General features: G+C 36.3%; 1 protein-coding gene across 1 annotated transcript in view; it reads left to right on the top strand.

The window, feature by feature from the left end:
* The window catches only part of prkceb (protein kinase C, epsilon b), a 148,736-nt gene extending 124,759 nt beyond the window's left edge, over positions 1-23,977 (top strand). The window contains exons 12-15 of the mRNA XM_087278906.1: positions 10,852-10,990; positions 11,398-11,586; positions 13,445-13,591; positions 22,787-23,977. Of these exons, the coding sequence (XP_087135032.1) occupies positions 10,852-10,990; positions 11,398-11,586; positions 13,445-13,591; positions 22,787-22,933 (622 nt within the window). The 3' untranslated portion in view covers positions 22,934-23,977. The remainder of the gene's footprint in view (positions 1-10,851; positions 10,991-11,397; positions 11,587-13,444; positions 13,592-22,786) is intronic.

Genomic DNA, 23,977 nt, shown 5'->3' with positions numbered 1-23,977 from the left:
GTTTTATCTGCGTTCCGGGGTGTGTTTCCCAAACAACAACGTAACTCGCAACTTGGAACGATGCATCGTTTGGGAAAAGAACGATGTAGTGACGAGTGTTTTAAAACCCGTAGTTTCTCTGTCCCAGGGGTGCGTTTCCTAAAACCATCATTAGACAACTAAAGTCGCAAGTTCCATCATTACAAACATAGTTTATTGATTTGCCGATTCCCAAATTCATCTCTCCAACGAACAGTCGCAAACTTGAGCACTCGCAACCACAGCTCTGGAGCTGTAGTTTCAACCATAGTTCCTGGCTGTTCTATTGCCACTTATCCCCCCTATGCCCTATTCATTAAGAACATTCGGTAACACTTTATAATAACTACACACTATAAGTTATTTATTAAGCATTAGCAAATAGTGAATTTACTATCTGTTAAGCATTAACTCTGCATTAAAAAACGTTAGTAAGCAGTTTATAACTGCAGCTACAAATGCTCCATTCTTGACTTATAAGCACCTGTATAATGTGGTTAATAATTGTATTTTCATACTTAGTTAATGATTTATTTTTCATTACTAAATTAAGTATCGAATTATTTACAAACCATTTGTATTTAAGAGTAGTTTTCAGTAGTAAGGTTTTCATTACCATTCAGAATGAGTTAGTAAATGATTAATAAACTATTGAAATCAACATTTATATGTGTTATTATTCAGACATATACTAATAGTTTAATAATATGTTAGTAAATGCTTTGTTAACTCAACTTTATGCAGTTTTGTGACCTAATCTAAAGTGAAGACTATTGATGCTTTATAAATCCCTTATAAATGACTATTAAAGGCTCAATCAAATGAACGATAATCTGTGCAATATTTTATAAAAAGTAAAATTAATGTAAAGTTTAAACATTGCTGAATAACAGGAGTGTCAAAATATGACATCCAACTGGATAAAACAACAACAACAACAATATAATAGTTTAACATTATAATAAGATGTAATGTTTAAACTCTACAGTGAAGTTATTTTAGAATAGGGTGGCAGATTTATTTTTTATTTGAAGTACAGTTTCATTTGTGTATCTTTAAATGAAGAGAAATGAATAATGTCTTTTTTTTCTGTTTAGAATTTAACTGAGCCTTTATTTGTCATTTATAGGGGATTTATAAAGCATGAATAGTCCTCACTTTAGATTAGGTCACAAAACTGCAAGAAGTTGAGTTAATAAAGCATTTATTAACATATATAGTAACCATTAGTATATGCCTGAATAATAACACATATAAATGTTGATTTCAATAGTTTATTAATCATTTACTAACTCATTCTGAATGATCCTAAAAACCCTCAACTACTCTTAAATACAAACAGTGTGTAAATAATGCAATACTTAATTTAGTAATGAAAAATAAACCATTAACTAAGTATGAAAATACAATCATTAAACACATTATATAGGTGCTTATAAGTCAATAATGGAGCATTTGTAGCTGCAGTTATAAACTGCTTAGTAACGTTTATTAATGTAGGGTTAATGCTTAACAGATAATGAGTTCACTATTTTCTAATGCTTAATAAATGATTTATAGTGTGTAGTTATTATAAAGTGTTACCGAACATTCTAACATTCAAAGTTGAAATTAATAAAAATAAAAAAGTATTAAGGTCGTCTCTTTTAGGTTTAATTTGCTTTCTAACTATTTTGACAGTTTTAGCGATCTTCATGGTTACAATTGTGCTCCCTTCGCAGTGCACTTTGAAAACATTGAGGTCACTTTGAACACAGCCTCATGGCGAAAGCTATAGGTGACCTATTATTTAAAAGCGGAATTTATGTTACGTCTCCAAAGCTTGTGAACACAAAAAGCATACGTTAATTCTTTTCATTTATAGTGGGTTATTTATTAAAGATCTGTACTGTATATGGGCCTGCTGGTTAGAACAATCTGCAGTGGTTTGCATGTGTCAAATTGTAAAAGTAGACTTTAAAAAAATAAATAAACATTATTTTTCTTAATAATAATAATAATAATAATAATAATAATAATAATAATAATAAAAATAATCATCATTTTAAAGAATAATTTATTCTTCATCAAGACTATCAAGAATATGTGAATAACCCAATTTTGACAAAAAAAAATGTCTGATAAAACATTATAATTCTAAGGTGACAAAAAAGCAAAATATAATAGAATATAACTAATATATAACTCATCAAAGCTCCATTTATTGAATCAAATAACCATTTAATATAAATAATTGAGTCAAATAAATTTGTATAATTAATATATAATAAAGATGTATACATCACGTCCTTCCTTTGTTTGTTATAAGGCAATAGCTTGTTGTATTTTCATATTTTTGCAGCTTTTTAGGACGTTTGTCATTAGAGAGAGGTTGCTGTGTACGTAATGGAAAAATCACTTCTCAAGACTCACTTGAAAACACAGGAAATGCTCTAAATTGAGTCTGCTGCTGTTTCTCTTTCTCTGTTTTTCTCTGCTTCTGCCTTGTGTTTCTTCTACTGTATGTTACTTCTTTCTTCCAGATGAAAGAAGCTATAGTAAAACCTACATTATACAGTGATTAATCTCATGACCATTTTGTTTTTTCTCAGCTTATGTTAAAACATAAACGTTTTCATGCTGTTTATACATTTTTATTTTATCTGCATCCAAATGTCCTTTTATCAGCAATGCTTTTTTTTAAACTGTATGATTACATTTACTTATCAGTGTCCAATGTAAAAGAGCCATTTCATTCATTTTATCCCACAGAGGTTTCCTTTTCCATCTATTGCAAATTCCATTGCACCTAGAAGAAAGCATTGATTTTAATAGAGGTCTAATAAAATATACAGTGCTCAGCATTGAGTACACCCCATTTTGAAAATGAATATTTTTATCCATGTCTCAGTGAATATAGGCAATGTAATTTGATGCATTTAAACAAAACAGATTTATTTAACAGATATATTTATTAAAATAATATTTTAGTCACCAAACGTATTTAGAAATTGAAAGATAATACAGTTAAATTCAAGAAAAATATTTAAAAATAAAATACAACCTACAAAATTTCAACAAAATTTTAAAATTCTTTTGCTTCTCTTGATTTTTCCTCTTTTTTAAATTTGTATTTAATATTTCTTATAATATATAAATTAGGGTGTACTAGTTTTTGGACCGTTATAGTATGTTATTTTGTTAGATAAGCTCCAGATTTGCCTTCAGCACTGAATAATCTTATGTATATGCACAAATATAATATTGTATGGCTTCCTATTAAAATGTGAATTTAAAAGAGAGATTCAACCCAGGCTCATTCTAAAATCGTAGTCCTGTGGACGTTTCTGGAGATCGCGAATTATGTAGCCGGAGGTACGTATGGCTGCATTTGATTTTTTTTTAGCTAACGCTACATGCATTATGACACAGTTTTTTTGCGCTTACCGGCTGACCGATTACCTCCGTGTGGAGGGCTTTCCTTCCATAACCAGTTTGTCCAGTTAGTTCGTTGTGTACGCTGGGGACTTAAGAGACAAAAACCGGGTTCGAATCCGGGAAAGAGCAGTTCCAGAAATGAGATAAGACAAAAACAGAATCTAAAAAACAAAGTGATCAAGTTCACAACAGGGCGGTAATGTGGTAAAATCCAAAAACGTGGTAAAAATCAGACGAGGGCTTTTTTTTTTTGAGGGCTTTTGTAAATTGTTGGTTGGGTTTAGGGAAGTAAGCGGGTGGGCAGGTCAATCAGTAAAATCGGTTGGGTTTAGGGAAGGAGGAGGGTGGGTCAGCCGATTGGCCGGTCGCCCAGTCAATCATTCAGTCAGTCAGATAGACGTTTGTTCGACAGTGACCTCTGGTGGATTTATGTGAGAACAGCGCGGACACGAATTATGTAGCTGGAGGTACGTATTTCTGCATTTCATTTTTAAGCGAACACTATGGGGCGGTATGGCGGCGTTCCTTTTCACGCTTACCAGCTGACTGCTTAGGTCTGTGTGTACGGCTTTCCCACTGCAACCAGTTTGTCCAGTTAGCTTGTCGTGCACATCGGGGACTAGAGATGCAGAGAGGACGTGACGACAATGACGACCGGGTTCGAGACCGGGAAAGGGCGGTTTCAGAAATGAGGTAAGACAAAAACAGAATCCAAATAATAAAATGAACAAGGGAAACAACATTGGGTTTCGGAAAGTAAGTGGGTGGGTCAATCAATACAATTGGTTGGGTTTAGGAAAGGAGGAGGGTGGGTCGCCCATTCGGCCATTCATTCAGTCCGACAGACAGTCAGTCAACAGCGGCCTCTGGTGGGTTTATGCGAGAACAGCGTGGGCGCAAACGGCACTCGTGAGAAAAATTTGAGATCTGAAAAAGCGCACAGCGGCCTTATGTGGATTTTTAAAACCAAAAACTGCAAAATACGTACCTTCTGGGACGTATTTCGCGGCCTCCAGAAACATCCACGGGACTACGTTCTCTAACCCAGGCTCATTCTGAAAATGTAGTACCGTGGATGTTTCTGGAGACCGCAAAATATGTCCCGAAATGTACGTATTTAAGCAGTTTTTGTTTTTGCGAATCCACAACTGACTGTTGTTAGTTTTGTGTAGTTTCAGCTTTCCAATTTATTGGGATTTTAAAAATCTTAAATCAGTTAACAAAAAAGTTTTTTGACCCATAGTTTCACTTTTAGTTTTAGTTTTCATTTGCTAGAAAAAAATTATTTCCAACAGTCATTACAAGCATTTTGTCCACACAAAAAAGTGATTGAACACTCATTATGGGGAAAGACAGAAAGCAGTGGAGTTCCTCGCGCCAATTTTTTTTAGATCAACAGCAACGTGCTGAGCACCAGAGTGCTTTTCTGTAAGAGAACAGTTGCATAAGAGATCAGACGCTCCCCTCCCTTACCAGTGAGGATGGTTTTATGAAAACACCTTTGACTGAATGACATCCTGCAAAGTGATGTTGACATTCTTGTTGCAATCAACCATCAAACCCCAATCCAACTGGTTTCATCCAACTCCTTGTTGTCTTTCATCAGTTGCACCTTATCATCTCTCTCTCTCCCTTTTCATTTTTTTAACTCTCTGTGTGTGTGTGTGTTTCTCTCTTTACCTTCTTATGCTGGACGTATTCACTTTATGATGACATGCTGTGCCCTAGCCTGTGTTCATATAACAAGAAAAATGGTTTCTATATGGTTTTTACATGCATTTTAATGCTCCAATCACAAGTTGTTAGCAACTTTTCAACCAGGCGTTGAATGTTACCAATTTTGTTTTCAAGTCCAATGCTCAAATTCTACTAAATGAATGTGCCCAAGTTATTCGGAGTACTTATGAGTGGAAAAAGAAGCAAGTGAAAAAGATGTTGATGGATATAATTTTGATGATAATCTGTGACTTTCGGGACAGCGCAAGAAAGTATCAAGTATTTATTTGGAATTGTAATTTGGTTTGCATTTTTTAAAATCGTGTTAATTAATACAAACTCTACATAACGTCATCGACTTTCCCCTTTAAGATTTAAAGGGCTAGCATTGCACCAGACCCCCTGGGTTTCGTTTGAAAGTGTAGAAGCTATATTTTATGCACATTTACATCACTTCGGTTTTTATTCTACTGTACAAAAGTTATTTACACTTAAATACACTGTATTTTGGACACCCAAGCTGGGTATTGAACATTGGTTAATTTTTTTTATAAATTTCATATGGTCCATTTATGACACATGTACAAGTTATAGATCAGATAAAAGCTTTTGCCTGTTCTCATACGGTTCTTGTTTTTTTTTTTTACTGAATTATATTCACAAGTCAAACAGTTGTCAAATGAATCGCGGTGTTTCCATGGCGCAGAAGTGAAAACAATACATTTATGATTAATAAGCAGCCCCAGATAGCACAGAAAGCGGTCATTTCTTACCTTATGCTGTGCGCTTCAGGGCCATTTCCTTTTATATGTCTGATGTGGTCCAAACACAGTGAATTATGTTTGATCAAACAAAAGAATAGTGAAATATGAAAACAATGATTGGTCCCTGTGGCTTCTATAGCACCTCTCATCAGTTGGAATACAATAACTTTTGCATAGATTATGGTAGAGACATTTTTCTTTTTTCCTGTGATTACAGACATGGCAGGAACCACCAAAATTAATTACGGTTACCTAGACCACACAGAACCTAAAAGGTACACTTTCAAATTTGAGATAAAAAAAAAAAAATACAAAAAGCACCTCTTTTTTTTAGGTGTTTATTATAACACTGACAACATATACAGTTATTTTAAACACTTTCAATAGTGTTTTATGAAAATTCAAAGGGTTTTTTCTTTATTATATTATATATATTATATTTTTCTTTATTATATTATATATTATTATTAATTTTTTCTTTAAAATATTACCAAATTTTTGCATTTACACCTCTGCATGTGGATTTGAGAAGCTTTTAAATTTGGTTAGGCAAAGTCCATGCGGAAATCCCAAAATAGCACTTGGGTTTAAGAAGTTATTTACCTCATTTGTTAGTAGATGAAGAGTACTCTAGGTGGTCTTTGTTATGATCATATTTACAATCTGATCATAACTGTAAATCTGAAATTGGTTGAAACTATTTATTTAGTGTCATCAAACTGGGATCAAGCTGAAAGTGTGAACTCTGCTGACAGTCAGTCTGTCTGTCTGTTGATGGTCTGGTGTGTTTGGTTATGGATATTTCTGTTGCTGTCTGTCCGTGTGCACGAGCAAGCATCAGGATATTACTGTCCGCTTGATCAAACTAATATCAGACATATGAGCGTCAGTAAATTATTTACCTGCTGCTCCGCTAGTGTTGTTTAATATTTGGAAACATCCATCTACATCATGCATCAGTTACTTCAAAGGTACACATTTAAAAGATATAAATGTACAATATACTGTATACCCTATAAAGCTTTATATAAAATGTGCATAACAGAGTAGGATAAGTTTACAATATAAGAAATACAGTTAATGTTAGTTAATGTATTCATTAACATGATGATAATCAAAAGTATTTATTTGTTACCTTTGATTTAACTAATGAAAAAACTGTGGTTCATTGTTGTTGGTGCAACAATAATAACTAAACAAGCACAACGTTTTTGATAATGCTTTAGTATATGCTAAATTATGATTAAAAAATGCTGTTCAAGCATTGTTCATTATTAGTTCATAATAGTAAATACATTAACTACAGGTCCTGTAGTGCAGATTATTCCAGTTATATTATTTCAGTTATTTCAGCATTTTGTTCTAAAATTTCAATTTGCAGTTAAGAGAATCCATATGTTACCAATCAAGTAAATATATATAAAAATTATTTTACAGTTTTTGAGTTTGATAAATTTGTGTAAATATTTTTGGCCTGTTTAATTTAGTTCATTCAATGGTGACCTTTGCATTTGAGTGACTTTACTAAACATTTTTTCACTCTCTGAAATGAAGGTACAAGAGCTGTCACTGGAGTGGAACTCTTTCAAAGGAACACATTTGTACATAAAGGATATAAATGTACAATATGCAGTTGAAGTCAGAATTATTAGACCGCTTGTTTTTGTTTTTCCAATTTGTGTTTAACAAAGAGAAGATTTTTTTCAACACATTTCTAAACATAATAGTTTTATAAACTTATTTCTAATAACTGATTTATTTTCTATTTGCCTTGATGACTAAATAATATTTTACTAGATATTTTTAAAGACACTTCTATACCACTTAAAGTGACATTTAAAGGCTTAACTAGGTTAATTAGGTTAACTAGGCAGGTTAGGGTAATTAGGCAAGTTATTTTATAATGATGGTTTGTTCTGTTGAGTAACGAGAAAAAATATAGCTTAAAAAGGCTAATAATTTTGTTCCTAAAATGGTGTTTAAAAAACTAAAAACTGCTTTTATTCTAGCTAAATTAAAACAAATAAGACTTTTTCCAGAAGAAAACATATTATCAGACATAATCAGACAGGATAAAATTCGAAGGGGGCTAATAATTCTGACCGTACGTTCACACCGAAAGCGGCGAGAGCGTCCAAGGTCGCTCTGGCCGCCCTGGCGACAACGCTCTCTGCCTTCAGCTTCTGCGGCGAGAGCGTCAAAACTCGCTACATTGATCTCATATTTAAAGGAGCCGTTGCAGCATATCAGTTACATTCCTGCATAAAACATGTTTCTAGCGTGAAAATGTTGCGCACTTCTTATCAAATTTATACAACAATGGAAGATCAAGTTGCGTGTGGTGTGGCTTTGCTCTATTTATCCAATATGTGTCCATATGTCTGAAATATCCTAAAGCAGCAGTACTGTTTTGTACTGTCACATCGCGTGAGATTCCCGCTTTTTAAGATAAATTTATATAACATTAATGAACATCAGTAACTCGCCAGTAATTTATTTAATGTTCCTGTAGGAAAAAAATTGTAAATAATTGGAAATCCGGCGACCGCAATAATCAAACCCTTGGGAACAACTGTGGTCGGAACCAAAGTTCACAGGTCTGTGTTCTCTGAACTGCTATCAATCGATGGACGTCTTCATTCTGATTGCTTGCCGCCGAACAGCGTCATAGCTCATTACCATAAAGTTGACTTCATTTCAACTCTCCTCGACGCTCACGCCGGCGAAGACGCGCCATGCTGCTCCTCGCCGCCTTGGCCGCCGGCTCTCATTGAAAATAAATGACTTCCGGCTACTTTGACGCTCTCGCCGCTTTCGGTGTGAACGTACGGTGACTTCAACTGTATACTCTATATAGCTTTATATATAAAAATGTAATTGCATAACTGAGTGGGATTATCTTTTTATTGGATATTCAAATTAATTTAGAACGAAAAGTAATTTAACGAAAATTAAATTAATTTTAGAACGAAAATGATCCACATCCACACCGTTTTACCTAGCATTTCTGAACAGCCCTCCGTCCGCTGAAAATGCACATCACGTGACCACACACAAACACAGCCACACGCTGGCATGTGCTCCTCTGAGCTCCAGGCAGGGAGCAGTGCACGTCGGAGAGTTTATGAAAGATGTACCGCTGGATCGCAACTCACTACAGTTGTTAAACGTGAAATTCAGACATCCCAAGTCTTCCGGAAGTTCCGGGAGTTTCTATGCATTTGTGGGACTCATAATTCCCACAAAAGAGTAATAATCTCCTGGAAATCGCGCGTCTCTTCCTCCCGGTCTTCAAAGAAGTCACGCACTCTTCTCACCCCCGGATCCCTTCTCGCTCTTCAGACACCCAAACCCCACCCCCCACCCCGCTTTTCACATGATGACGATGCCATCGTCCATCGCGATGTTTCACATTAGACATTGTACGATGTCAAATTGGTTGACATCGCCCAACTCTAATACTCTAATACTAATTTAATTTGCATGTTTGAATAGAAACATAGCTAAAGACAGCTCTTGATTATATCTTAAAGCTCCATATTATATGTCATTATAGTGTTTACTAATATGCAGTGTTAGTTTTACTTTCAAGTTACTTTAGAAAGTAAATGAATGCATTACATTATTGAGTTACTCCCCAAAAAAGTAGTAATTACTTTTTATTGTTAGAAATGCATTTTTAGTTACTTTTGCATTACTTTTTATGACCTGGTTAAGGCTTGAGCTCTTTCAGAACTTTCTTTTTGGGTGAGTTCTACACTTAACAATGCACTGTATAACCTACACCTTCATTCACCAGATCGAAATCGGATCAAAAAAATAAACTTTAGGATAATGTTATCTGAGAACTTCCTGACCCCAGAGCTATACATGTTGTATATACAGATTAATGAAAGTTTAAATCAATGTGTTTGCTATTTTTGTACTATTTGTTTTAAGTAAAATCACTGTCCATTGAGACAATCCCTTTTTCCTTTTCTTGGAGGCTTCAAAATAATGAACACATTCTCTCATTGACTGCGTAATTCATTGTGACACAATAAGTCAGCAATTTATTTTTGAAAGCAAATTAATTAAACTAAAAAGTAACTCTTGTCACATTATGTTGCAATAATTAATCAATTCCATGCGTGTTCAATAAAAAAGCTCAGAAGAGGGGTTTCTTTACTGTCAAAATATTAGTAATTTATTAGATACAAATGAATAATTTCATTCACAGAATTCTGATGTCTTCAATGCAATGCAAACGTTGCATTCAGGAGGTGTGCGATAACATTCATTTCCTGATTCGTGCTTTTATACAGCATGTAGCTAATATTAACAGGTGGAGTTTAGGGGAATTCATCACTTGTAAATCATTCGCCAGTCCTCCATTGGTCGCACCCATACATACATCCTCTTTTTCTATGAATTCTGCATTTAACTGCAAATTCTGTGCTCACAGGAAGTTTTGCTGCAGAGCTAAAGTTAATTTTGGACAATCAGGACTTTGCATTTCTATCAGCTTCATCTACTTCTCCAAAAATGCTTCATTAGTATGCAAAACATATCACACTCGAGAAGTTCAGTTAATATATCACCTTTAAGCAATACAAATACAATTGTTTAATAAAAAGAAACAAAACTAATAAAGAGTCTATTCCTTTTTCCACAACCAATTTTTAAAGTGACTCAAATATTATTACTTATTTTATAAAGTAATGCTAGTTAAGTTACTTCATTCGTTAATTAGAAAAGTAATATTATTATTTAACTCGGGTTACTTGTAATGTGTTAGCCCCAACACTGCTAATATGTACATTCAAGTATCAAAACGAACCCTTCAAATACAAATGTGTGTGTTGTGAAGGGATAACAGCACAGTGACGGCTCTTGTACAGTATGTTTTATTTCTGAGATTGTCATTCTTCATGTGTGTTAATATTGCTGTTTGCAGGGATTTGAAACTAGACAACATTCTTTTGGATGCAGAAGGTCACTGTAAGCTGGCAGACTTTGGCATGTGTAAGGAGGGAATCCTGGATGGCATCACAACCACAACATTCTGTGGCACACCAGATTATATTGCCCCAGAGGTACAGTATTTCACACCCTCACAAGCACAAATGCCCATTAGTCTCATTATTTACTGATTCATTCTTATCAAAACTATAAAAGATTATAAGTATTTATAAAAACATTTTGTTAATTGACTATATCTTAAAAAAAGTCAAATTTTTACTCTCACATTAGCACAAATAGATATACATTGATTAAGCAAATAGTGTCAATTGTCTTGATTTCTCCTGGCTTAATTTGTAAGTAATATTTATTTTCCCCAAACCATGTTTTATTACTTGAAAATCTGCAGCTTTTTCTCCCTAAATGAGCACAGAATATTGTGCTTAAAAGTGCTTTCATCTGGACTTGATCATGTGTCCTCAGCTATTTTCTAGCAGTTTTAAATAACATTGTTGTTGTTGTTTTGATGAATTTCTTGCAGATCCTTCAGGAGCTTGAGTATGGTCCATCAGTGGACTGGTGGGCTCTAGGTGTGCTGATGTATGAGATGATGGCCGGACAGCCTCCTTTTGAAGCAGATAATGAGGACGACCTTTTTGAGTCCATTCTCCATGATGACGTCCTGTATCCTGTTTGGCTCAGCAAAGAGGCAGTCAGTATTCTTAAAGCGGTATGTGTCCTGATTTACTTAAAAAATCACTTGGGGGAATTCCCTAAAAATCAGACATGAGTTAGTTTACAAAACTTTTTTTCATGTTACTTTCTTAAGCATTGAGACTATGGGCCCTATTATATACCCGATGCAATAAGGCGCAAGATGTGTTTGGCATGATTTGTTGCTATTTTCAGACCAGCGCAACCCCAATTTTCACATTTTGCACCATGTTTTTTAAATAGAAAATCCATTTGCGCCACTTTGTGGAATCATTCCGGTCTATAAGGAGGAGTGTTAAGGTGCATTGTTGGGGCGTTGCTATTTTGAGGAACTTAAATTGACCGCGCCACTGACCAACTGAAAAGCTAGTCTACACAAGTAGATTTGGAGTAATCATTTAATTTAAGTTGCATGTTTTTGGATGGGGGAGGAAACCGGGGGACCTGGGGAAAACCCACGCGAGCATGGGGATAGCGTGCAAACTCCCCACAGAAACGTTGGCTGTTTTTTTTTTTTTTGATAATTATATTTTATTGGATTTTTCAAGAATAACCACAAAGGAACACATACATATATATACACACACACACACACGCACACAACACTTGGCACTGTCTCTGACAAATCCCATACAATGAGTCAATGAACAAATAACAATGACAACATAGTGTAGTGAATTACAACAGAGAATAGAATGAAGAAGTAAAATTAAATAATTAAATATGTAAAATAAGTAAATTAAGTCTCTGAAGAGTCCTCAGAGGTTGAGTGGCTGGTTTGCTCATCCAGATAGTTAAGAAATAAATCCCTGACACTGAAATATTTTTCTATGGAATGAGTCCACAGAAATCTCAGTCTTTCAATCTTGCTGTGAGGCAACAGTTCTAACCACTGGGCCACTATGCCACCCATCTAGAAAAGGAGGAGGAGTAGGAGTGGAAGGGGGGATTCTTCAAAACGAAAATGTCTGAGACCTAGGGCTCTTATAGTGGCCTAGGGATCGTCTGATTGGTGAATAATCAATGGGATAATGCGGAGCAGCTGCAAGTAATCATAAGCACGTGATCTTCTCGAAATTAATTTATAAATAAACTCCACGTAATGCGTTATGTTACTTTTTAGTTACTTTTGCATTACTTTTTATTACCTGGTTGAGACTTGATCTCTTTCAGAACTCTCTTTCTGGAGGAGTTCTACAATTAACAATGCACCGTATAGCCTACACCTTCATTAAACTTAAAAAAAAAACATAAAAAAATAAACTTTAGGATAATGTTATCTGAGAACTTCCTGATGCCAGAACTATACATGTCGTTTATACAGATTAATGAAAGTTTAAAGCAACATGTTTGCTGCTTTTGTGCATGACCAATTCTTACAAGGTTACAAAGGTTACAAATTGCCATGAGATTCCAAACAACAGTGTGCAACTGTACATCCTTTATTTGTTATTGTTGTTTTGTGCAAATGGGTCATTCTTTGGCGGTGATCGGTTCACACTTGAATCTGATATCAGTTTTGTGTGTATACAGTGCTTTTTTGTGTGTCACTGTTTCCTTCACATGTCCAAGATTTACTTTGGCTGTGCTTTGTCCATTTGCAAAAGCCTTGTGGAAAAGACAGTGTGTTTGTCTTGGACAGAAACGTGTCACACAGTGATCTGTCTTAATGGCACTGTGGCCACATGGTCAACTCAAGATGTCATCTTTCCAGAGCATACATTCATACAATAATACATTCTTACAGCATGCATACATCATCCCTGACCATCCCAACTGCATATAGTCTCAATCCTCTATTTAACAGCATCTTTGCCCAAACGTTTAGTGTGTTGCTTGTCTAATTCTTTCTTTGTTTTGGCACCAATGTTTAGTTCATGACGAAGAGCCCCAGTAAGCGGTTGGGTTGTGTAGTTTCCCAAGGACTGGAAGAAGCTATTAAAGTGCATCCATTCTTCAAAGACATCGACTGGGTACTTCTAGAACAGAGGAAGGTCAAGCCGCCATTCAAGCCACGTATTGTGAGTATTGCAATGTGGAATATTGTGTAAAGTCGCTCTTTAACAAAATGTTTACATTCTCCAATGAGAGAAACAAGAAAACTCCACAAATAACATGATTCCCCATCACTCTTTATCAGCTGCCGAAATATTTGTATGATTACTCTTTTTTGTGTCATTTTCTGCTTAGTAATATTGAATTGAATTAATACAGAATCAGATGGCAACATTATAAGTAAAAAAAAAAATCAAATACAGTTACGAATTACAAAACACCACAAACTTATAAAGACAAATATGCAAAGCATAATTAGGAATACTGTTAAAATAGTAATTATATAAAATATACATACAGTTTAAGTCAAAATTATTAGCCCCCTATTTATTTTTTCCCCCAATTTCAATTTTTCAGCACATTTCTAAACATAATAGTTTTAACTCATCTCTAATAACTGATTTATTTTATCTTTGCCATGATGACAATTAATAATATTTGACTAGATATTTTTCAAGACACTTCTATACAGCTTAAAGTGACATTTAAAGGCTTCACTAGGTTAATTAGGTTAACTAGGCAGGTTAGGGGAATTTGGCAAGTTATTGTATAACAATGGTTTGTTCTGTAGACTATCGAGAAAAAATATAACAATAATATTGACCTTAAAATGGTGTTTAAAAATATTAAAAACTGCTTTTATTCAAGCCAAAAACAAATAAGACTTTGTCTAAAAGAAAAAAATATTTTGGGAAATATTTAAAATATTTATTAAAATTCAAAGGGAGTTTAATAATTCTGATTCCAACTGTATATGTAATTAGATATAAAAGAAATAATAATAATAAAAAATAATAATTAAATTAAATAAGTAGCATGATAATAGGTATAATTTTTCAGTCCATAATATTTTAGTGATATTAACGTATGGTAAACTTTAGTAACTTAGAAATCCTTTGACTAAGGTCCGCCTTTAAACACTGAAAGAGTACTGCTGACGATACGAACTAACTTTGCCTCTGAATAAACAAACAAAGACCACTGATCGCTCACTTACCAAATCTGTAGAGACAGGACAATCAACATCAACTGGAGCCGCGTCTTTATTAAAAGGAGACGAGCGGCAAATCCGGATTTCACTATTTCCAGACGAGAAAAGCCCTCAGGTAAAAAATGTTACTTACAATACTGTTTCTGTCTCGCGTTGCGTGCACTGTATTCCACACGTGAGTCCAGCTGCGCTCTCATAGAGGGAAAATGAAAACCTTCACTGCAGCAAATTATAAAAGCAACACTGATGACCCTTATCTCCAAACAAATCAACGTGGCGTCTCTCTGCCGTCTGAACACTGTAACTGTAACTGTCTTGGAAACTATCATGCATATTAATGAAGTTGCACTGCATACACAATAGAGCGTGCTGATTGGTTTGAACCAAGTCTTACTCATGAATGATTGCAGCACACTCAAAGACGTAATAAGGTACTCCCAGGTACAGACGTCCAGTCTACCTGCTAGAATACACGCTAAGATCTCATGGTCGTGACGCAGCTTCAAAAATTCTTTTCAAACCGGAAGTACGGATTTGCTCGAAATAACACAAAAACAACCGATTTTCACTTTTTAGTGAAATATATGTGTCCTAATAGTGTTTTTAGCAGTGTGGGACACATATACGACTGTCAACAGCTCAAAACATGTGTTTTGGTGTTTTGTGACCCTTTAGTTCTTGAAAACTGAGCATAGTTTCATTATTAAATTAATCGCTCACCTTACTCAAACCTTTTAAAGCCCGTATTTTATCCATTTTCTGGCCCAGGGAATCAAATCCACAGCCTTAGCTCACAACTTTCGACCAATGCGATTTCTCTGTGGGTGGCCTCTACTAACCAACATGAAATCCAATCCAAATAATCAACAAAAGGTCTTATTTCCCTTCTTGTGTTTTCAGGAGAACAGGACACAGTTAGAACACAGTTTAACTATTTTACCATAGACATACTGTAAATTCTCTTCAATTCATTTAGAATATTACAGTGTTTGGACCCTTATGGTTTTTTTAAGTGTTTGTGTCACGCTTCTGTTTTTGGTAGTGTGAACAATGTTGATATCTGAGATGCTCTCAGACTCTCAGCACACATCAGACGCTGTACTTTGATACAGAGATGCATGCTGGCTGCTGTAAGTGTGTGTGGAATGCTTCTCAGATAATGTCTGTCCGCCTCATTCTCACGCCTGCTCACGAGGCTGATGAGAGCTATTAGAGGGGTACGAGTGAAAGGAGAGGTTGGGAAAGTTAGAGCACATTTGTTTTTTTGCTTAAAACAAGGTGAAATGTCTCCACTGGGCTAATATGACCAAGTTATTACCAAGGAAAAGCATGTTGAAATGATGGAAGCAAGTGAATGCATGTTTAGACAGGGGCGCCTGTAGCATTACATCTGAGGGTATGCACAGAAGGGAACAATTTTTTCAAACAACACTAAAAGATCAAAAATATGTCAATGAAAACATATTCTTGGGGTAAAAAAATCACCTATGAGGCCATGTTCCTCAGTATATCTACCATGTCCACATGTTTTAAAGGCGTATTTCATAGGCAGTGATGGGAATAATGGTGTTATAAATGTACTTTTTTCAGTAATAAGTAATTAAACAAATTACTATTTCCCAACACATACAACACTGTTACCATTACTGACAATAAAATGCAACATTATATGCAACCCCAAATCAGAAAAGGTTGGGACAGTGGAAAACATACACACAAAAAGAGATAGTGATTTCTAAATTCATTATGACTTGTATATCATTGCATACAATAGGGTATATGCCGAGCTAGTGCTGTTCCCATGCTATTACACTTCCGGTGACCTGTTATTGTAAACTTTTTCTCATTTTATACAGTTCCTTATACAGCATCGATGTTGTAATGTAATTAAAATACATTCAGTTAAATAAACTTTAGCATTTATTTAGTTGCTCAGTTTAATGATCTAGGCACAAAGTCTAAATCGCATGGTGCAAAAGCATTATGGGCATGTCCGAATCCACTTTAATAAATAAACTTTAGCATTTATTTAGTTGCTCAAGCGTAAAACGAGACAAAAAGCTGTTTACTCGCACGCGCCCGTCAGAATCGGCAGGCTAATGCAGAAGCTCCATTGAATATACTGGGGTAAAAGAAATGTTCATATAATAAAGATATGGCGGAGGAAATGTAATTTAATGCAGTGCTTCTTGTACAATCCGAGACCCACTTTAAATCGGATATCACTCAGCCAGTGGAGATCGCTGATTTTTTAAAGAAAACAGACCGGACCGCACCGGATTTTGCATTGGCATTCAATTCGCCGGAAGCGCTTAACCCAGGTTAATGGCAAATTAAAAGTCCTATTAGCATGCTTCGGCATATACCCCATACAGCAAACATTATTGAATGTGTTCCTCGTGACTTTTATAGTTTTGTTTTGTAGTTTGTTTTTTGTTTGTGTGTTTGTTTGTTTGTTTGTTTGTCACAAATAAACACATATTCCAATTTTGGTTCTTACAACACATTTTCAAAAAACAGTAAAGCATTTACTGTTTGTAATGTTGCCATTCCTTTTCACAACACTTAAAAGACATTTAGGGACTGAAGACACCAAGTGATGAGTGTTTCATGTATAATTTTGTCATATTGTTCACGTAAAAGTTTTATGGGCAACAGTACAAAGTCTTCATTGTTACATTTTGCACTTCAAAATGTGTCATACATTCTCTATTGGAGACAGGTCGGGACTGCTGGAAGGCCAGTCAAGTTCCTGTATTCTCTTCCTTCGTAGCCAGTACTTTGTAATGTGTGCAGAATGTGGTCATGTTGAAATATGCATGGGCATCACTGGAAAAGATGTCTTCTTGATGGCAGCACATTGTGCTCCAAAATGGTGCCATCACAGAAGTGCCCTTTGTCAAGGGCACTTGATTTATGACAGACCCTGGCTTCTGGACTTGTTGCTGGGAAGAGTCCGTATGATCCTTTTCTTCTTTGGTCCAGAGCACACGGCAACCATTCCACCCAATACATGAAATACTAATTCATCAGACCCCAGTTTACATTTCCACTGGACCATCCCAGATGCTTCTGAGCCCAGAGAAGTCGACGGCACTTCTGGACACTGTTAACATAGGGCTTTCTTCTGGCACAGTACAGTTTTCACTGTCATTTGTGGATTCAGTCTCCAGTTGAAAAACAGGAGCTGCGCTGCACACACTGCTCATCATTCAGATCTGGTTATAAAACTAAAATATTAGTGTCTGAGCTTGTGCCACTTACAGGTGAAGCCTGAAGCATACACTGTATAAAAAGCACATAACCATTTTTTTTAAGTCAGATGTTAAATGTGACTAAACATTTATTCTTTAAGGTAAGCTTAACACACAGAGTCGTTTTTTTTGCTTGCGTTTTTCGTACACGTTTAACGCCCCATGACTAAATAATGGCGTCAATGTGATCATGCCCACCAGCATTCAAAACGGCAGGCGTAAAAGTGTCATTTTTTAAAAAAAAGCCTCATGCTCGTTTTTTGTTTTGACGCACCGCAAAGTTTTGACAATTGCCGGATTTCACTTGCCAATTGTCATTAGCCCTTTTTAACCATATTCACAGTGATTGGTCTATTTAGAGGAATCCCCCATTTTACTGGTTTCTGTTGAGAGACTGGCTAAGAGGGAACTAGTCCTACACATGTTGGCAAATGTCTTAAAATACATCCGAACAATGCCCTTATGTGGTAATGATTGGATGAGCAGAATAATTGACTCTAGACCATTGAATTATTACAGTAGATGCATCAATGACACATTACCACCTAGGATGTGCATTATTTTCCAATAATTTAATTACCTACCATCAGTTGTTCTTTACATAACATTTACTGTACATTTAGGTTGTTTTTTAGAAAGTCTTTTGATAATAGATGTATGTATATTGAAGTAAGATTGATAAGTAAGATGGGGGAGAATTACGTAATGCCACAGTCCACTTTGGACAACAATATTCATGTTGTTTTTTTATCACCCAGCTAAATCAAAATCAGTTGGAATTTAAATCAGTTGGTGTTGAGGTAATAAAGTCTAGGGGCTCTAGTTTAATGATCTAGGCACAAAGTCTAAATCGCATGGTGCAAAAGCATTAAGGGCATGTCCGAATCCACTTTTACCATTTTTAAGGGTGGAAAAATACAGTTTGGGCCACGGCGCATGGTCTAACAGGGTTGTGCTTATTTTCCTAATGAGTTATGGGTGTGTTTTGAGCATAACATGCATTAAACCAATCAGAGTCTCATCTCACATTCCCTTAAATAGTCAGTTGCATGGCACCATGGTGCATTTGCTATTTACAAGGCGGACTTTGTAGGTGGAAAAACTGAATGGACAAACTGAATGCTTCTCTAGCGAGAAAACAGTTTAAGAGACCATCTGCGTGAGGATAAAGAATGAGCCTCCTCCGTTCGGCCTCTTTACTTTCTCTTTACTTTACTTTTACTCTTTACTTTACTCCTTTACCTTCGTGAATAAGGAAACAGTGTTGTACATACTCCACTGAAGACATCCATTACCCTACATATTTAATTTAGTTTGTTAAGCGCAACGATTTGTTTCAAAACTATTTCTAAATTCTGTTTTAATTTACAGCAAACGTATAAATGAACAATAACAAAGAGTGATCAAAAAGCTGAGTTATTTCCTATGCTCCATATGGTGATGCATACATCTCCAAAACCGACAGATGGACAAATCTAAACTTGCTTTATTATAACAAATAGAAAATATGCATATAATTAATATTACTGCTAATAAAAATAACATTATAATAAACATGCTAATTGTCATGAATAAGCTGAAAAAAGCCCCCTGGACATGAAGGCATGGAGGTAGTGTTTTTTTTTATACCTAAGTAGTATATATATATATATAATAATTTTTGTAACAGTTTAATCCTTTAATTAATTTCATTTGTAAAGATATTTGTGTATTGCTGAACATCCAGTGTGTATTAAGCAGAGGTCGCGTTAGACTCTCATTGTCCGTCATTTTGACGGAGAGGGTTGTAAAATTTCCATCATAACTTATTATAGATCGTTATTTATTTTGCAGACATTCTGATCGCTTTCTTCATTCATTTTTTAATAATGAAATTGCACGACGAGCAAATAGGCTAAATAATTCATTTATTTATTTGACAAATGAACAAAAACTCTAATCTGCCTCAACTCATATCTTCCTCCTGCGTCGACCTGAACTGGGTGCTTGCCTGTGCGTTGTAACGAGGAGACTGACACGGAGGGATCCATTTTGCAGTATTTAATAGACACAGTTTAATCACAAACATACAACACGCACTAAAGTGCAAACTCACATCAACAGCATTCAATATTGGTCGTGGGGCTAGCGGCTGACAGACACAGGGTGATATATCAGGCATGGATCAGTGGCAGGCCGCGTGGTTCAGAGTCCGTATAACAAGCGTGGGTCGTGGGCAGGCAGCGTGGTTCAGAGTCCGTATAACAAGCGTGGGTCGAGGGCAGGCAGAAGGCAACTCAGAGTCAGAAAAAGTCCGGGGTAATGCACAGGAGATCAGGCAGGGAATAACACTCAGAAATGTTGGCCGTGGCTGAACAAGACTGGTGTTTGAGTGTGGCTTATATGGGGAACGTGGGTCGTTAACGGGATTCAGTTCAGGTGTGTGCACAATCAGTTTAGGTGGATGATGTAATGCTTAGAAGTCCGGGTATGGCGGCCTCTGCTGGCCAGAGAGGGGAATGACTGGGACCGAGTCGGTGACATGTGTAATCAAACGCATCAAGGGAGACTGATGCAGAGGCAATTGTCTTTAAATTTTGTGTCTTTGCCCCAGAAAGTCGACTTCTCGTGACCAAAGACCGGATTTACTAGCGCCACTTCAGCCAGCGTTTTGTAGTTAGGAAACATTTTTCCCAAGGCTGTGATCAGAACTAAGTTTGCTGGATTCTCTGAATGTGGGATTTCCCGATCCTGCAAGCACTCGTTTCACAGGGAAAAAATGATACACCACGCACTCCTTCTGCACCAGGGGGATGGATGCATCCCTTCCTCTTTTTTCACTCTTATTAATATCACAACTATTTGGCTGGTTATAAATCCTTCTCACACTCAGCTGCTGTGACATTTTTGCAGCTGTACGCAGTGATGACAAAGAGGAGACAAAACCAGGGCAATCGCCATCAGCTGGACAGGAGTGGAATTACAGTTAGCTACAAATTACAACAGGTCACCCTCAGCATAATCCATCAAAATGACGGATCACTTTCAGATTTTTCCATCACTGCTGACAAAAATCCGTTAATGACGGAAAATATTCGGTTGATGCGAACTCTTGTTTTAAGCAATGTGTAAGCGTTTGAAACTGAATAGGCCAGGGGTGTCAAACTCAATTCCTGGAAGGCCGAAGGCCGAAGCCCTGCACAGTTTCCAACCCTGCTCCAACACACTTACCTGTAGGTTTCAAACAAGCCTGAAGGACTGAATTAGTTTGATCAGGTGTGTTTAATTAGGGTTGGAACTAAACTGTGCAGAGGTGCGGCCCTTTTGGAACTGAGTTTGACACCTGTGGCATAGGGGCATAACTGCACTGGATTTTAGACCAGCTTTTAGGCCAAATCCCAATTCTACCACTTAGCCCTTCCCCTTACCCCCCTACTCATCGTTTTGTGCGTTTATGCCAAGGGGTAGGGGTGTCCCAATTGTCTTTATCTTGAAGGCGTAGGGCTAAGGGGAAGGGGTGAAAAGCCCTTCAAAAGAAGATTTTTTAGGACCACACTTGAAACCAAGGGGTAAGAAAATTTCCCAGAATGCACCAGCCCGAAAGTATGGAGATCCACAAATTAGTATTTTTTGTCATTATTACAAATTTTTACAACAAACAAACATATGTTTTAATATATTCATAACCGCGTTCATGTTTTAAAGTCATGCTTTAAAAAAAAAAAACTCCTGTACAGCAGTTCCACAACATTCTGACTCTCGATGACACTTGAATACCCTGTCAGAAAAGTCTAGTGGCTGGGAATGAGCTTTTTAGTGTCTGCTATAATGTTAGTGTTGTTTTGGTGTGTTTACATAGATGAATATGGCCACTGTGTAAATACACAGTACAGTTATGATCTTATTGCCACATTAGATCGTTATGATAACATAATATATGCCTTCAGTGATTTTCTGAAGATAAATACCAAAAATTAGCACAGCTGGAATAACTACAGCGGTCGCCATCGTCTGATCTCATATGAAGCATGAAAGAGCAATGACATGTGATGACGTGTGCAGGCGCTGTAGTGCTGTTCCAATTCTTAGGGGTAAATTTTGAAGCCCTCCCCTTAACCCTCGGTTGTAAGGGCCAAGGGAAAGGGGAAGGGGTAGGGGTACAAAAAAAAAAAATTGGGATTGGGCCTTAGTTTGTCAATCACGCAGTTTATTTCAGTTTCTCAAAATACCAACAATTCGCCTTAACACACCTCCTTTAGAGCGGCACACCCATGAGTCCACAAAGTGGCGCAAATGGATTTGCTATTTAAACAATGTGGTGCAAAACGTGACAATTATTGTTGCGCTGGTCTGAAAATAGCAACAAATCACGCCATACACATCTTACGCCTTAATGTGGCGGGTGTCTGATAGGGCCCTAGGAATCTATTTAATGATTAGTGATTAATAACATTGCAGAAATCTTTTTTATTGCTTTGCATTATTACTTTAACATTAATATTGTGTCTAATATTAATAAGTAATTCCAATTTTTTACTATCCAAAACAGCAATACTTTATGTAAAAGCTCTAACAATACAAATACCAATACAAATTATTCAATGGCTATGTGATTTAGGTTTTATAAAGCAAAGTTCACTTCTAGGGATAAAAATCATAATTCAGCATTATTATAATTGTAATATTTGTGTCAAGTAACTTGATATATCAATTCTGCAGTATCACTATCAACCCTATTGTGCAACAGTGTTCACAAATGGTCAGTATTACTGGTTAGTTGACTGAAATATTGGGGAACACATAATAACAACCAAAATATTTACAGGCAGTGGCATAGTGGCCACAGGGCCTCAATTCACAGGGAACCCTGGAGATTTGGGTTTTGGGTGTCCTTGTCCTGAAATTTACTCTGAATCACATTTCCTTCTTCTCCGCAGAAAACTAAAAGGGACGTCAACAATTTTGACCAGGACTTCACCCGTGAGGAGCCGGTGCTCACCCCAGTGGAAGACGCCATCATCAAGCAAATCAACCAAGAAGAGTTCAAGGGTTTCTCTTATTTCGGGGAAGAGACCCTGTCTTAATGCTGAAACCTCCATCTCCTGCGCTGTACTTTGCGCACATCTGCGCTGTGAACGCTGTGAAAGCCTATGAGCTCACCGTAGATCATCATTTACCAAGAATTTGATGCTTTAAACGAAAAGTAGCGAGTTAGGCTTTACGATCTTTCCTGCTGACGACACACAACAGAATCCCACACGTCCACCAAATGAAACTGAAACGAGTTGACCTGGTTTAATGTATGTAAAATAGTGAGCTATACCTAAGGGAGCTCATGTGATATAAGTAAAGCAGCTAGTTAGATCTCAGAATTTTGTAGACGGTCATTTTAGGTTCATTTCTTCTCCCATTATGCAGTGTAGCAGGGTTTTGGTACCTCTGGGGTCAACACATCTACACTAGAACTGCTTTGAAATGCAAAAAAAAAAAAAAAAAAAAACAATAGTAAAGAACCAGTGATTGTATTGCAGTTGTGATACTAATAAAGGTAAGAATTGGGAGTTTTAAAGCACTCAGCATTGGGATTGTCCCATAATGGACTGATAGCCGGAGACTTAATATTGGAAAGGTGATGCAAAGACTCAGAACTGCCTTTCTTGAGACCATTGCGCCATTTCCATTTGAAACAGCAGTGTTGATATATCCTCGTGTTAAAAACATGTGGTGTGTGTGTGTGTGTGTGTGTGTGTGTGTGTGTGTGTGTGTGTGTGTGTGTGTGTGTGTGTGTGTGTGTGTGTGTGTGTGTGCGCATATATAATGGAGGGTAGGGTTACAAAAGGTCCCTCTTTAATGTTTCTTTGTGTATGTGTGAGTGTGTGTATGTTTGATTTTTTATGATATTACTGGGTTATTGTTCTGTTGCTGATTTCTTTAGTGCAACAAAACCTATTATTGTAAACGGGTCAGGATAGTAGCCAACCATGTCTCTACAGTCCTACTTACAGTACTTGTCCTGATTACCCTGATTGTTAGCCTGTGAACTTTGGAAATAGACTGATCATCTAATGCATGGTTATGCCTATGATATTCTTCTGTATTGTTAGACAATGAGAAACTGTTATGTGCAA

The sequence above is a fragment of the Danio rerio genome, chromosome 13 (genome assembly GCF_052040795.2).
Source record: "Danio rerio strain M-AB ecotype USA chromosome 13, GRCz13ab, whole genome shotgun sequence".
Classification (NCBI taxonomy): domain Eukaryota; kingdom Metazoa; phylum Chordata; class Actinopteri; order Cypriniformes; family Danionidae; genus Danio; species Danio rerio.
This window is presented reverse-complemented; position numbering and strand designations above follow the sequence as displayed.